This window comes from Colletotrichum spaethianum (assembly GCF_022836535.1).
Source record: "Colletotrichum spaethianum MAFF 239500 DNA, contig15, whole genome shotgun sequence".
NCBI lineage: Eukaryota > Fungi > Ascomycota > Sordariomycetes > Glomerellales > Glomerellaceae > Colletotrichum > Colletotrichum spaethianum.
Window position 1 is genome coordinate 159686 of NW_026054785.1, and position 13714 is coordinate 173399.

Consider the following 13714-nt stretch of genomic DNA (forward strand, 5'->3'; position numbering starts at 1 on the left):
AGAAGGCCCGGCAGTCTCCTGCATCTTGCTGTAGTTGGCAAAGGTAACATCGAATTTATCGACCTTGTCGGAGATCAAGAATTCGCTTTCGTCATGGTCCCAAGTGAATGGAAGAGAGACGAGTGTCCATGTAGTATAGAAAAGAAGTCGCCAAGACCACCAGATGGTGATGAGAGCGAAGATGCCAACAGAGAATAAAAAATGACGAGTGCGCCAGAATCGAGCGTGTAGCAGTGTTTTTAGCATGTTGCCAAAAAAGGGAAAAAGAAAGGACTGTTTGAATAAGACGATCGGTCACGCAACAAATGGGATATCGTCGGCGTTATCGGTATAACTTGAAATGTTATATAAAGGCACCTTCACATGCGTCATACGTGAGTGGAATGGGCTAGATTCATCGTGACAATATATGAACTTGTAGCGTTGGGATCATAAATTTCAAGTAGGCTCCTTCTCAAGGTTTTATGGCTTATGATGTTGCCTAGTTCATCACAGGACCCGAATATGGGTTTGATTGACAGTTGAGCCTTCGCCTTAGCCGGCCAAGCCGATTGAACCCATAGAGCCCCACATGAGGAGTTCGGAGGGCCGGCTCTCGGTGTGCAGCGTTGGTACCAGAGCGGCGGCCAGCGATACATGGGCGTGGGAATAGCTTGTCAGGTAGAAGAACATTTTTGTACTACTGAGGTATAAAAAGAAGCATGTGGCCACTCCGATGGTGACCAGGGTACGTAGACACTGATGTGGCACAACCTTGCATAGATCCAAAAGTGTGTGATATAGAGCAATGCACACACCACAGTTGTCTGACAGTTAGCTAGTCTAATTTCAGCTCGCCAAGGTGGATACCGAGGTGAGGCGACCTGGCAATCGTGGGGTGGGTTTTGTGAGAGCTAGCAACTTGTTCTTGTTGTCGTGCGCTTTCAAGTACAGGGATGCCGTTTGCAACATACGTTCTTGGGCAAGATGCACACAGCAAGTAAACGGAGAGGAGAGAATAAGAAACTGCAAGAGCAAATCCTCATCGTTTCGAGGAATGAATCACCTGCGTCAAGACATTTGAAGCCATATATGAATAGAGCTTACGGATAAATTGTTGACATCTATGTAATACTCAATAACGATCATAAGAGCCACTGGCTAATAAGTCGAGTGCAGGATAGCTGAATAATCGGGTGGCTATCAAAGTCGACTGTAAATGTTTTTGAGTTGATATTAAACACCAAAGCATCGAACACGAAATTCTACAGCTGTGTCTATGTCGAGGCGCATGCCAAATCAACAATGGAATCTCAATCAAGATATCACAGTATTCACATCGTCAAAAATGAAGTACTACGGATCTTGTGCTTTGCTGGATCATGAGGACCATCTGCGATGGGGTCAGGAATTAGGATAGAGGTACAAGTTGGTGCGGATTTTGCATCATTTTCCGCACCTTTTGCTGAGATTAAACCATCGCGATAAGCTAACAAGCCATAAAATTAGAGTAAAAATCAAGATTTCATCAGTCTTCTGGGACTTGTTCGATGATCATGATGTGGCAAGGCTGGCATAGGTGAACGGAGTGGAGTTCGGCCTCGGCTTGCCCAAGGCGATACGTGATCCAACACCGAGTATCTAAACATTAGAGAGAAGGACTTCCCTGGAACCAAGCTATTTAAGGAATAAGTTAGCCGATTACAAGGATCGCGACTAGGATCGCGACACATTGACGCTCGAGCTTTCGAAATGTCGGCTTCGGTTTTAATCCCGCGGAACCCGGATTACACACTAGACAAAGCTTGACCTTTTCTTTCCTGTTCGGGACTTGCGGACTCCGGCCAATAATGACTTATTTTCCCTAGCACTTTATACCGTTTCCTATACATAGGAGGTGAAAGGAGAAAGTTTGGCGCCCGACGAAATGAACGCCTATCTGTTGTTGACCAATCTCTATTTTGATACTGCAGTCACCCACGTCGGCTTGAAGTGCCTCGGTGTCTGCAGAAGTATCCCAGGCGGCTTAAAGTAACTGACAGCTTGTATTTGATCACATGAATTCTCACCCACTCTTCGTCAGCTTTTACTCATTTCCCCCTTTTTGACCTAGACTGCAATTTCGCGGCCACTTTGGGTCGCCTGCAAGCTAGTTGGGAGGTGACTTTGCTGCGAAGGCCGGCCGGCTGCCCTAGCTACAATGAATCAAAGTTCTAGAAGAGGAGGGTTGACTAAGGTCGGATATAACGGCAGCAAGTTAAATGGGAATATCCCAATATTTCACGATGGCTGCTCCTGAACCGACCAGCGACGAGGGATGACCATTTTAGGGTTTAAGTCAAATCCTTCAAACTGAATCTATTTATAGTTCTCTACAATCGTGGTAATGTTCTGCTGAGGGATATTGTTGAGGCAACACCAGTCCGAGGTGCTCATTGGGCCAGTGGCTTCGTCCTTTGAGAGAGAAGATGGCTGGCTGTCTGACGGTACTCACTGTTCACTTTGGGACGAGGATGTATCAGTTTTGGTGCGATGCCCAAATTCGTGTACTCGGAAAATGCATCCATGCAGGTGTCGACCTACGAGACAATACATGGAAGGGTGCCATATCTGTGAACAATGACGAACTCGCCCTGTACAGGGTTCTTTGAGGGACTTTTTAAGGTTCATGTGCCGTCCATATTACTACTCACCATCCGATCCTACCATTCTAGAAAACCCACTTGGTGGTTGAACAAGTATCGCCGAACATGACGACCAGCTCTGGATGCTGCCTCTAATTGGTGAAACTCACAGCATCGAAAAACCTAAATCAGCTGTGTCATCATGTCGGATGAGACGGACAGACGAAAAACGAGGATGTGGCAACCCTCGGGATCCGGTCACAAATCCGCAAACAGCTCTTCTCACCGTCAAGGCTAACGCCTGTTCATCGGAGGCTTACACCTATGTGGATTGGTGCCTCCACGTTAACAGAAGAACGTTGAACTGACTCAGGGTAGTTTCAGACCACTGACATAGGGCCCGTGTGTCTGAAAACCCATCATAATCCACAGGCAAGCGGCCGGCTAATATAAGCTTTTGGTATGGAAACACTACATATAGCCTAACTTCGTCCCCTCAGCAGTTGACTCCACACAATCCTACTTTTTCCGACGCCTTCAAAACTACAATCACGATGGCTGATGCTAGTAGGCGATGGTACCGACCCAAGGCTCTTATTAGGTTTGACGGTTTTCGACACATAGCTCTCAGCTGCTGCTCCTCTGCCCTTAAGTCTTGGTCTTCCTTGCGTCTTTACTTTCACAGAGCCTTGCGCACCGTTAGTCTTCGTCCACTTTATTGGCCACTACGATACATCGTCGTCCCCTTTTCCATCTTCATTCTAGTCTTCTGGTCTCTGACATCGTTCTTGCCACGCTACCTCGACCCGAATCCAACAAACCCAAAGAAGCTGCTCAAGGACAAACAATGGATCAACAGCAGTCCACACTGGCTCGACCGCCAGTCCTGCCGCTGGTTGAACTTGTGTGGTGTTCACCATCTAGCGTGGGACCCAGCTACGCTGCCACCACAGGTCCAAAACGGTGGTAGTGGAAAATCTTACATCGGCAACGAGCTACGGTCACTGCACACAGCCGAGAGAGGACAAACTAGCTGGGAAACAGCTTTCACAAGGCCGTCACCACGAGATTGCAAGTCGGAGAGGAGGAACATACAAAAAGCTATCCCGCAATATGTTTTGGAGTATGCGCCACTTGTTCATCTCCACTCAAACGAGAACTTCTGGCCGGCAGATATTGCAGAGCATATACTGCACATGACGCCACATCTCGAAGAAAAGGCATTGAACCGGTCGATATCCCTCTCCAACCTGCACCTACTGAACAAGGAGCGCGGACATGTCTACTTGACAAGCAAGGACAACGTTGAATCCAGACCGGAATGGCTTCATAGCCACGTCGGTATCCCTGGACCATGGGACAGCAATGAGGACAGTGTTGAAGAAGAATCAGCTAAAGACCTTACCCCGACCCAGTCTTCTGAGGATGACAAAGCTGCATCTGATATTTCCCATAAACAGCATTCCGGCAGTCTTGCTGATTCTCACCGCCTCCTAAGACTTCCACCATCCGAACCATACAACAAGCCCACAGATGGCGACCAATACCAGAAGTCTATCACAAATACACCAGCACATAGACCCCGGCAGGATGGATTCTCTGAAGCGCCGTCCGTTCTTATTCTTGTCGATAAAGGTTCCGGTATTGTTGATGCTTTTTGGTTTTTTTTCTACTCCTACAACCTCGGCCAAACGGTCCTGGGTATTCGATTTGGCAACCACGTGGGTGATTGGGAACACTGCATGATTCGGTTTGAGAATGGTAAACCAGGCGGTATCTTCCTCTCCGAACATTCAGGCGGTCAGGCCTATGATTTTCATGCCGTTGAGAAGCGTGACATCCGACCTGTTATATACTCTGCAGTTGGCTCCCACGCCATGTACGCCAACCCTGGGGATCATCCCTATGTTTTGCCCTTCAACATGCTGAAGGATGTCACCGACCGCGGCCCTCTTTGGGATCCAGCTAAAAATACCTATTCGTACTGGTATAAGTATGAAAAAGATGCGGAAATGCATCACTACCATGATGTGGATAGTAAGATTGGTGGCACCAATGGGCTATGCCAGAACACATCAGACAGTCTCATCCCAACCGTTGAAAATCCGACTGCGCCAACCAGTTGGTTTCATTATGCTGGCAACTGGGGCGACAAGCTCTATAGTCTGGCTGATGTCCGTCAATGGCGTCTTTTTAGCCAGTACCACTATGTCGCAGGGCCTCGTGGTCCCAAGTTCAAGCGTCTAGACCGCCAAAAGATTTGCAGCACTGATAGGTGCCAGATTTTACATACAGTGAATCCAGGACAGACGTGGTACGAGGGAAATATCCAAAGTACAGATCGATCTATCCCCATCAACGTCACTGGAGCTTAGTAGACTAGTTTCCCTCGATATGGAGAAAAGTAGTAGAGGAGCAAGCGCTATTAACGGGGTTTTCCCATGCATCCACAAGCAATCGGACAGCCAGGCCGACTGTTTGAATGAAAGTTATCTTACTCATTACTCTCAGATGAGAGTTCAGCAAGTTGGTACAAAAGCTCAGGCTAATTTTACTGAAGGGGTGTGAAGAACTATTACAGGAGCATACTCTCTCAGAAAACCCGTTGCATCCGGATGGCATTAGTAACCAATTCTGGAATGCATCTAAGAAGCCTGTGTCTCATTTCATGTGGAGATCACTTTCCAAAGACCCGTTACTAAACAAGAAGAACAGCTATGTCTTCCTTAGTGGCTTCTTTAAGGGCCTTTATAGCTGGCTCGAAGTCCCTGACGGCGAGGTGGGTATTGGACAGTCGAGTAGTCCCTCGGCCTTGATGATATAGATCCTGTTCTACAAAGCCTATGATATGATATGGGCAGTATACTATGACACAGTACATGATAACATCAATACGACAAGATAGCATCAACATACCGGGAAAGCAGTAGCAAAACATGTCACTGGTTGCTCTGGACGAGTTCGTCACTAGCACCGTCTCGGCCCAGCAACAACTTAGCATGGTGCGATGGGTCTGGCTTACCTTACTCGTCTTCCTTGTGTTTCATACGGTAGTGGTTCATGTGGCAGCCTTCGTGGACATGTGTGGGCATCGGATCGGGGTTTAGCAACCCAGCCCACCAACCTTGCTCTTTCATACACGGCTGATAGACCATGGAACAGGGATGCTTGGGAGGAAAGCCGTGATAAAACTTGGCATCACGAACGTTATGGAGGATGCTGCAAAAGGTCTCTAGATAAAGTCTTCTAGCGAAACACGTGAAGAATTCATGCGTATCCGAACAATCATGCTGGCGGACGCCTTTCTAGCAGTGCAGGGTCTTGGTCAAACAGGGACTCGGTGGGAATGACTCACGATCAAAGTACAAACAGGGCCTGAGATATATCGATACCCTTCGGTATTGCCAGTGATATCCAGATATTCAATCGTGGCGCGCTGGATACGGCCAGTTTGGCAAACACAGCATTTGCCAAGAACAAGTTGCGGCTTACGATGGATTGGGTCGACCAGCCTGCTAAGAAAGTAGATCAACGTTTTCCACCAGCACTTCCGTGGCATTGAATCGGCCTCTCTCTACCACGGCGATCATTCAGGCTTCTTTTTCTGTAGCTGAACAAGTGAGATGAAATAAGATATAATCGATGGGTAATCTCCAACCCGTTTCCGTTCAGTTCATTGTCAGTGAACAGCGAGAAGCAGAGTAGTGTCCAAATATAGCGGACCAGCAATGTTATGTAATCCCTTTTTGGGAAATGACAGAGTACACTTTGAGGACAGGCATAAATCTGCATTGGGCGATGGACTGCATAATGTGTGCCTAGGTCAGGTTCGCGTACTTTGACTTTGCTGTAAAGATCCAGCACAGAGAGGAGACCAATCCGAAACCAGCAGAGACGCCGAAGGCATTGATTGGTGTTGATATGTACCGCGAAAAGGACCCAGTCGCCTGGCGTTAGTTAATCAGCTAGGTTTCACTCAGTCGTTCGTTGGGTTAGGATGGGGCTCTCTCTTTCATGTTGTTGATTACATTCGTCTATGGGGGTGTGCGGCCAGCCACGAAAGAGAATGAGAGGCCTGCCGCAAGACGTGGGGCTGTCGGAATGTTGTTTTATGCCCGCGTACCGCTTCGAACTTTGTTATAGTCAGCGGTGAGATACTTGAGTCGGTTATTCCACGAATCATGTTGTGATGCGCTTGTGTGGTTTCGTGGGGGGGGGGGGGGGGGGGGGGGGGGGGGGGGGGGGGGGGGGGGGGGGGGGGGGGGGGGGGGGGCTATCTCTAATCCGAGGCTGAATATTTGATTCTAAGCTGTGCTCATGAGTTAGCGACATCTAGTGTACCTTGGATCGCCCTGGAGCCTGATTTTGACCTCGTGTCGTAAAACATGTTGCAGTGGTCAATCATGCCCCTAACCAAATTCGATACGGATCATTACACAGCATCACTTGGCTCATATGTGACAGTAACATTCGGATTCTTGAAGCAGTCCTTGCTCTCCATTTTGAAACCGGGTGCGAGGTTTAAAACCCACACGGACCATCATAGCATGAATAGAATGTGCCAATCTTCAATACGAATCCTCAAGCGCCTCGGTAGCTTGTATTAGTGATCACATAGAGCCGCGGTGATAGTCCACGATGACGACCCACAATCGGCTTGACTGACCTATGTAACCCTACTTGAAATCTTGGTTGATATAGGAAAGGAGACGGAGAAACGGAGCCAGTATGGAACCGGATTTCGTTGCCTGCAGGTGTCATAGAACCCCGGCAGTCCATACCGATGTTTTACTGATCACAGTAGTGGTGGATGTCCAAGTATTGGGGATTAGTATTCATGGAAACTCTGGGCCGTGGCGATATAGAACCTTCCGACTGTTTAAATCTCAAGGATTAGTAATGAATCATGAGGGTTTATTGTGGTGTATTGACTGTTTGGGCAACAGAGTAACACATAGAAAAAAGGTTGATTTCTTGAGTACTTAGCCTGGGGCCGGCCCACGTTCTCCTGAATAGCCACTTACAGCATTTAACAAGCACGTATTTCCGGTTAGCTCCTTCACCATCGTCACAGAGCTTATATTGCACTACCGCACCATAACCATGCCTCTTTGGACTTTTAGTCACTCTGCAGGCGCCTTTACTGCCGAAGAGAAGAAGGACTTGGCCGAGGCAATTACTAAGCTTTACACCGATGCCGGCTTGCCTGCTTTCTATGTCAATGTTCAATTCATTCCTCTCTCGGAGAACGACATGTGGTATGGAGCTAAGCCCCATCCCAAGTTCACAATGATCTCAATCATTCACGTCGCCCAGAACGTGCAAAACCACCCGATGAAAGCAAGAAAGGCGTTCATCAATTCGGTTGACAACATTCTTACTCCAAGGATGACTCAAAAGGGGATGGGTTGGGAGTATTATGTTCTGGAAGGCCCCCGGGAGTTTTGGAAAATTGATGGCATCGTACCCCCTCCCACAGGCTCCGAGATGGAAAAGTTGTGGGCCAAGCATAACAGACCAATTTTGGCAGAGTCTAAACTTTAGAAGTCTCTAGGGCCTAAGCTTGCCTAATGTAGCCGATCTATTGCCGCAGGTAAGCTGAAAACTTTTGAGAGGGCAGCCGGCGCTAATAATAGAGGGTTATAGTTCGATGAAGTGGCTCACAAGTTATCTCTAATATCGGATGACCCTACATATGAACGGCTGAACCCGACATGGCGGATCAGTACGCTAAGGCAACGATTTCTCGCGGGTCTTCGATGGAACACTTGGGAGTTGGTCTGACGTTGGCCGAATAAAGACGACAGGGAAGGTAATTACGCAAGCTAAGTTGGATAATAACAGTCACTGCCACGGATTGAACCACACAGAAAACAGTTGCGTGTGCTCGGAAAAACGGAGAAAGGTCAACATATGATTTATCTAGTACTTTGGGCTTACATTATTCTGTTGAATGAATAATACAATCTGTGTGCAACTGCTCAATCTAATTGAGGCTGGGAACTCATTTTCTCAGCAGCTGCATTGACAGCGAGAGTGCGCTCAAAATTGTGTTCTTTTAGACTATGTCAGAGACGGATAGTCTCAAATAAGCTGATGGGAGATATATGGTGTGTAATAATGTTAGGCTTCGTAGTCCAGCCGAGGACGTCTCGTGGAAGAAATAGCGAATTGTTTTGAACTCCGACCTTAGGACTCAATAATGTAAAAATTAGCGAACAGAAAATGGCGTATAGCAGGATGATTGTAGTCTAGCCTCTCCCATAAGACTTGCCGAGTACACCGCCCGGCATCTCTTATCTAAATAAAACCAAAGGATCATGATTCAATTATCTTCTGCTCCATCGTTTCATTTCTCTCAAGCTGCGCGGTGGGTTTAGCCAGCAAACATAGCTACTTACGGCTAACAATGACTTTCACAAGTGCTAGGCCAAAGCCTATTAGAACTTATATCAAAATTTGAACACTCAGTTTTGAGTTCATCATTGAAATATATCACCCTGTTGGAATAGAGATTTGCACGCATTCGTACGTATCCAAGCGACAATGCCACCTGTACGTTAGTCAGCAGGATCCAGCTTATATTAGGGCCAGATCTACCAGATATCTAGGACTTAGAACATTATCGGCAACAATACATTGACGGTCAACCCCTACTATCGTGTGCCTCCAGCAGCGCGCGCGAGCTATTCCGACACACCCCGATAATAAATCCAGAAAAATTTCAGCCCAAGCTCTGCTCACTAACTATGAGGGAGATGCGAGAGAACATACACGGCTTATAGTCTAAAACCTCGCCTGTTCTGGTGCTTGGAAAGCTGCTTTGGCGCTCCAAAGCACGGGCATTCGGTTAAACCTGTTAGGATACAGCTTTATCATAGCTTCATATAGCTCCCGAGGGTCCTTAGGTCGGTCCCGAAGTAAATATCCCCAGTTAAGGAGGTACATCTTGGTGTTCGCAAGATGCCACACGCCGTCTGGCTCCTCCGCCTTTCTGTGACCTGGAACAACATATGCGGGGCCGAGCGCCTCAACCTTCTCTACGGCACGAATCCACTCCTCCCGCTTAGACTTCGTATTGGCTTCGAAGAGCATCTGATGGACCTCGCCATAAACGGCATCACCACAGACTGCGAGCTTAAGGTCTGGTACCCAGAGCACAGAAGAGTCATATGTGTCGGAGTGTCCTACTTCGATCGCTTTGAAGACCCAGCGGCCTTGCAACTTGAATTCATTGCTGTCTGGCAAAGGCTTCGGTCGGGTTATGGGCTTGTGAATCTGGCCAACTGGGAAAAAAGCCTCCCAGGTGTTTTGAAAGTACTCGTCTTCCAACTGTTGCTTAATGTGCTGGATTGTGGCCTTGGTTGCCAGAGGAACCGCCCCAGGATGGCGCTGAACCAGCTGCGAAATACCCAGAAAGTGATCAGCGTGGCCGTGAGTGATGTAGATGTATGAAAGCTTGCGGTTCGGTGCAACTTTGTCGATCCAAGAAATTAAACCTTTTGTCTGTTCAATAGTGATTGGCGTATCAACAAGAACTGCTTCCGTATCTGAATATACCAAGGTGCATGAAATAGGCGACCAGGTATTTCCTTCCTTGACGTTGTTGATAAAGTCAACACAGGGAATGGGGGGTGCCACGTGGACAGCGAATCTTAGAGGGGAATGAGCAGCCATCGCGATTTGAGGTTGCAATTATACAAGGTAGTGGCTGTAATAGCCAGAAACTAGTGGAGTAAAGGCTTTGAGTCGGGAATTAGCGAAGGCCACGTTAGCCGCGGGCTTCATATTAAAGAATTTATATAAACAGCGCATGACAAAGAAACGCTCGAAGCAACAGAGCATTGATTTGTCACCAAAAAGTATTTTATAGTTTTTGGTACTCGGTGAGTAAACAATGGCAGCTTGCCGAGGCTAGTGAGTAATCGATGATCAGGAAACCTTGAAATCAATCCCAAGCATCGTCTGGCACACCTCCCAACCTCCACCACCAAATCAGATTATTTCCAGAGCTTGGACAGGATTTCCCGTGTCCTGAACTAGGGTACATTTATGCGTTAAGCATCAGACCAGGAATTTCAAAGCCGTGTTACAGCCCAACGGGATGGCAACTAAGTTTTCTCATCACGAGTCGCTGTGTGAGCTGGTTGTTTTGAGCCTCTTTCGCTAGACCTAGTAGGAAACGCTTTTCTGGACTTGAACAAAGTTGCCCCCTCGACTTGATGGATTGACTCGCCTAAATGCATTCAACGTGATGTTTAACACACATGCCTATGGCGGTAAATCACGGTGTGTCCCAAATATCCCAGTCCTGAGAAACCTTGAGAATCCCAAAAGTTCTCAAAGCGGCAATGCGGAATCTGTCGCCAACGTCAGTGCTGTATACAATGTTCCATGTCAGGAATGTTTCTTACTTGCAAGGTCCCTGTTCATTTAAGCCGAAGGAGGATCCCGGATAGGTCAACCCGTGTCTTGAATACCCACGAAAATTTTCACAGCCCTCTCCAGGCCAGTCCCGTAGCGACCGAAAAGGTCCCTTGGCAGCCTCCGATCTCAATGCCATAAAGTCCCTTCTCCAGCTTCCACGCCTTCGACGCCTCATCCCAGTAGCTGCAGGCTATTTTGATGTCAAGCTCCAGAACAATCTCTCTCGACTCCTCGGGCTGCAAGAGGACCTTCTTGAAAGCCTTCAGCTCGCGCGCTGGTCTCCAGACGGACGTCTCTTTAGCTGGCGTTACAAACACCTGCACAACCTCCTTTCCAGCACGAGACCCCGTGTTGATGACCTTAACGGAGACTCGAAGCCTAGAACTGTTAGATGGTCCTCCCACAGTCGTGGCAAGGTCAGAGTAGCTGAATGAAGTGTAAGATAGCCCATATCCAAACGCCCATCTCGCCCGCTCCGCAGCTTCAGGGTGACGATATCCTACGCCCAAGCCCTCGGCGTAACGGAACCGCACGCTACCATCTTCCGCCTTGGTGGCCGGGAAGTCGCCGAAGCTTGGCACATCCTCCAGCGTCTTGAACCATGTGGTCGCCAAGCGCCCACTCGGGTTCGTTATGCCCGCGATGATGTCCGCAGTCGCCCGCGCGCCCTCCTGGCCGGGGAAGTGGGCGTTGAGGATGGCATCGACGTCGTCCACGACGGCGCTCACGTCAATTGGATTGCCGCAGTGCAATACTAGAACGGTCTTCTTCGAAGCCGCAGCTACGGCTTTGATCAGCGCCGTCTGGTTCGCCGGCATGCGGATGTCTTCCAGGTCGTAACCTTCGGATTCATATTGTTCGTTGCGGCCGGCGTAGATGATGCTAACGTCCGACGCCTTCGCAAGCTCGACCGCCTCCGCAATAGCCGTCTCGTCGGAGCGATACTCCTCAAAGCAAATGGTTGCAGCATAGGGAGTCGGCTCGCCCTTCACCAAGTGGTCCCACGACTTGTTAATGAGCCTAATGTCGTAGGCTTGACCTGCGCTCATTCGAAACTGCGCTCTTGTCTCGAGCTTGACGTGGTTGAAGATAAACTGTTCCGTGGCGATGTCTTTCTGGGGCCCTGAGATGACTTCTTTCCCGTCAACGGTCAAAGAGAAATCACCCGTGGTCCGCACAGCAAGAGTGTGCTCTCCCGTCGAAGCGGGCGTCAACTTAGCGCTAAGCTCGATATGAGACCCGGGAACTCTCAACCCCGCCTTGAACTCGCCCAACATCCAGACCTCGGCCTTCTCCTGGAACTCGGTCAATATCGGCTCCATCGAGTCGTCATTGTAGTACTTGACATCGACCCCGTTTCGACCGTCTTGCGATGTGAGCTGTGCCGTAGGTACAACAGGAATCACCCGCCGCGTTCGGACCCCCGCATGGTAACGAACAGCATCACCAGGAAATGTCTCTTTCAAGACTTCGAATGGCGAGTGCCGGTACTGCGGCGTACACGAAGCACTCCCACCTCCGGTCACGACGGGGGAGCCCGCAAACTCCCCAATAAGGGCGATCTTTGGCGCGTCTGAGGGGTTTAGGGGAAGGGCCACGTTCTCGTTCTTCAGCAGCACGATCCCGCCTGCAGCGAGCCTCCTAGAGAGCTCGTTCGTCTTCTCATTGACCTCTGATCTCTCAGGCCGCTCGCCATGACAGGTCCTTGTGCGGTTTCGGAGGTCCAACATCTTGAGCACCCTGGCGTCGATCTCGGCCTCGGTCAACTCGCCGGACCGCACAGCTGCAGTCAGCCTCTTGCCCCTAAACACTGGAAATGGCATCTCGAGGTCGAGGCCCGCCTTGACGGGCTCGACCACGTTGTGCACGGCAAACCAGTCGGACATGACGATGCCTTCGAAGCCCCATTCTTTTCTCAATATTCCTTCGATGAGGCGAGCATGTTCACTGCAAAATGTGCCATCAACTTTGTTGTACCTGCACCAAATCATAGGTCAGCATCTGAGGTCGAGAATAACGGAACCACGAGGACTTACGCAGTCATAATTCCCGTCGGGTTAGCCGTCCGAAGCAAGTGCTGCCAGGCAGCGATATAGACCTCCCTCAGCGGCCGACTGTCAATCGATGCCTGTACATCGTAAAAGTGTCGCAGTGTCTCCGAATCATTGCACACGAAGTGCTTAGGACACGAGCCGACACCATGTTTTTGGATGCCGTTGCAGATTGCGCCCGCCAGCTGTCCAGACAGCAACGGGTCCTCACTAAAACACTCGAAGTTGCGTCCGGCACGAGGGTCGCGGTGGATATTGATCGTCGGGCCAAGGACAACCTGCGCGCTCTTTTGGCGCGCCTGGTATGCGAGTTGTTCGCCGAGTTGGCCTAGCAGGTCGGCGTCCCACGTCGAACCTAGGCAAGCGTTGTTTGGGAAGCATGCTGTTGTCGCATCAGCTGTGAGCCCGGACGGGCGGACGCCTGCGATAGAGTCCGCAACCTGGAAATGGAAGGTGAGCTTCTGACTGAAAGTGATCTGTGATGAAAACACACCTTTATGGGAGGAATGTTCAATCGAGGGACGCCTGCTGCCGTCGAAAAGTCCCGTCCCGAGAGAAGGGCAACCTTTTCCTCCAGAGAGAGCTCGGGAAGCAGAGACCTGAAATCTCTATCGTCGACCTGAGATCCCATGG

At 49.4% G+C, this 13714-nt stretch overlaps 4 protein-coding genes across 4 annotated transcripts; 2 read left to right on the forward strand and 2 right to left on the reverse strand.

Annotated features, from left to right (window-relative positions):
- Positions 1 to 3799: 3799 nt before the first annotated feature.
- Positions 3800 to 4978, forward strand: ColSpa_06301 (putative vacuolar protein sorting-associated protein TDA6; the record flags this gene model as incomplete). Its single annotated transcript, XM_049272513.1, has 1 exon — positions 3800 to 4978. The coding sequence occupies one exon, from the start codon at positions 3800 to 3802 to the stop codon at positions 4976 to 4978; it is 1179 nt and encodes a 392-aa protein (XP_049128470.1).
- Positions 4979 to 7706: 2728 nt separating this feature from the next.
- On the forward strand, positions 7707 to 8147 carry ColSpa_06302 (uncharacterized protein; the record flags this gene model as incomplete). Its single annotated transcript, XM_049272514.1, has 1 exon — positions 7707 to 8147. One exon carries the CDS (start codon positions 7707 to 7709, stop codon positions 8145 to 8147), a length of 441 nt encoding a protein of 146 aa, XP_049128471.1.
- A 1242-nt stretch (positions 8148 to 9389) lies between these two features.
- Positions 9390 to 10280, reverse strand: ColSpa_06303 (uncharacterized protein; the record flags this gene model as incomplete). Its single annotated transcript, XM_049272515.1, has 1 exon — positions 9390 to 10280. One exon carries the CDS (start codon positions 10278 to 10280, stop codon positions 9390 to 9392), a length of 891 nt encoding a protein of 296 aa, XP_049128472.1.
- Positions 10281 to 11095: 815 nt separating this feature from the next.
- Positions 11096 to 13712, reverse strand: ColSpa_06304 (putative beta-glucosidase I; the record flags this gene model as incomplete). The annotated part of the gene is made up of 3 exons (XM_049272516.1): positions 11096 to 13007; positions 13067 to 13521; positions 13575 to 13712. The coding sequence occupies 3 exons, from the start codon at positions 13710 to 13712 to the stop codon at positions 11096 to 11098; spliced, it is 2505 nt and encodes an 834-aa protein (XP_049128473.1).
- Positions 13713 to 13714: the final 2 nt, after the last annotated feature.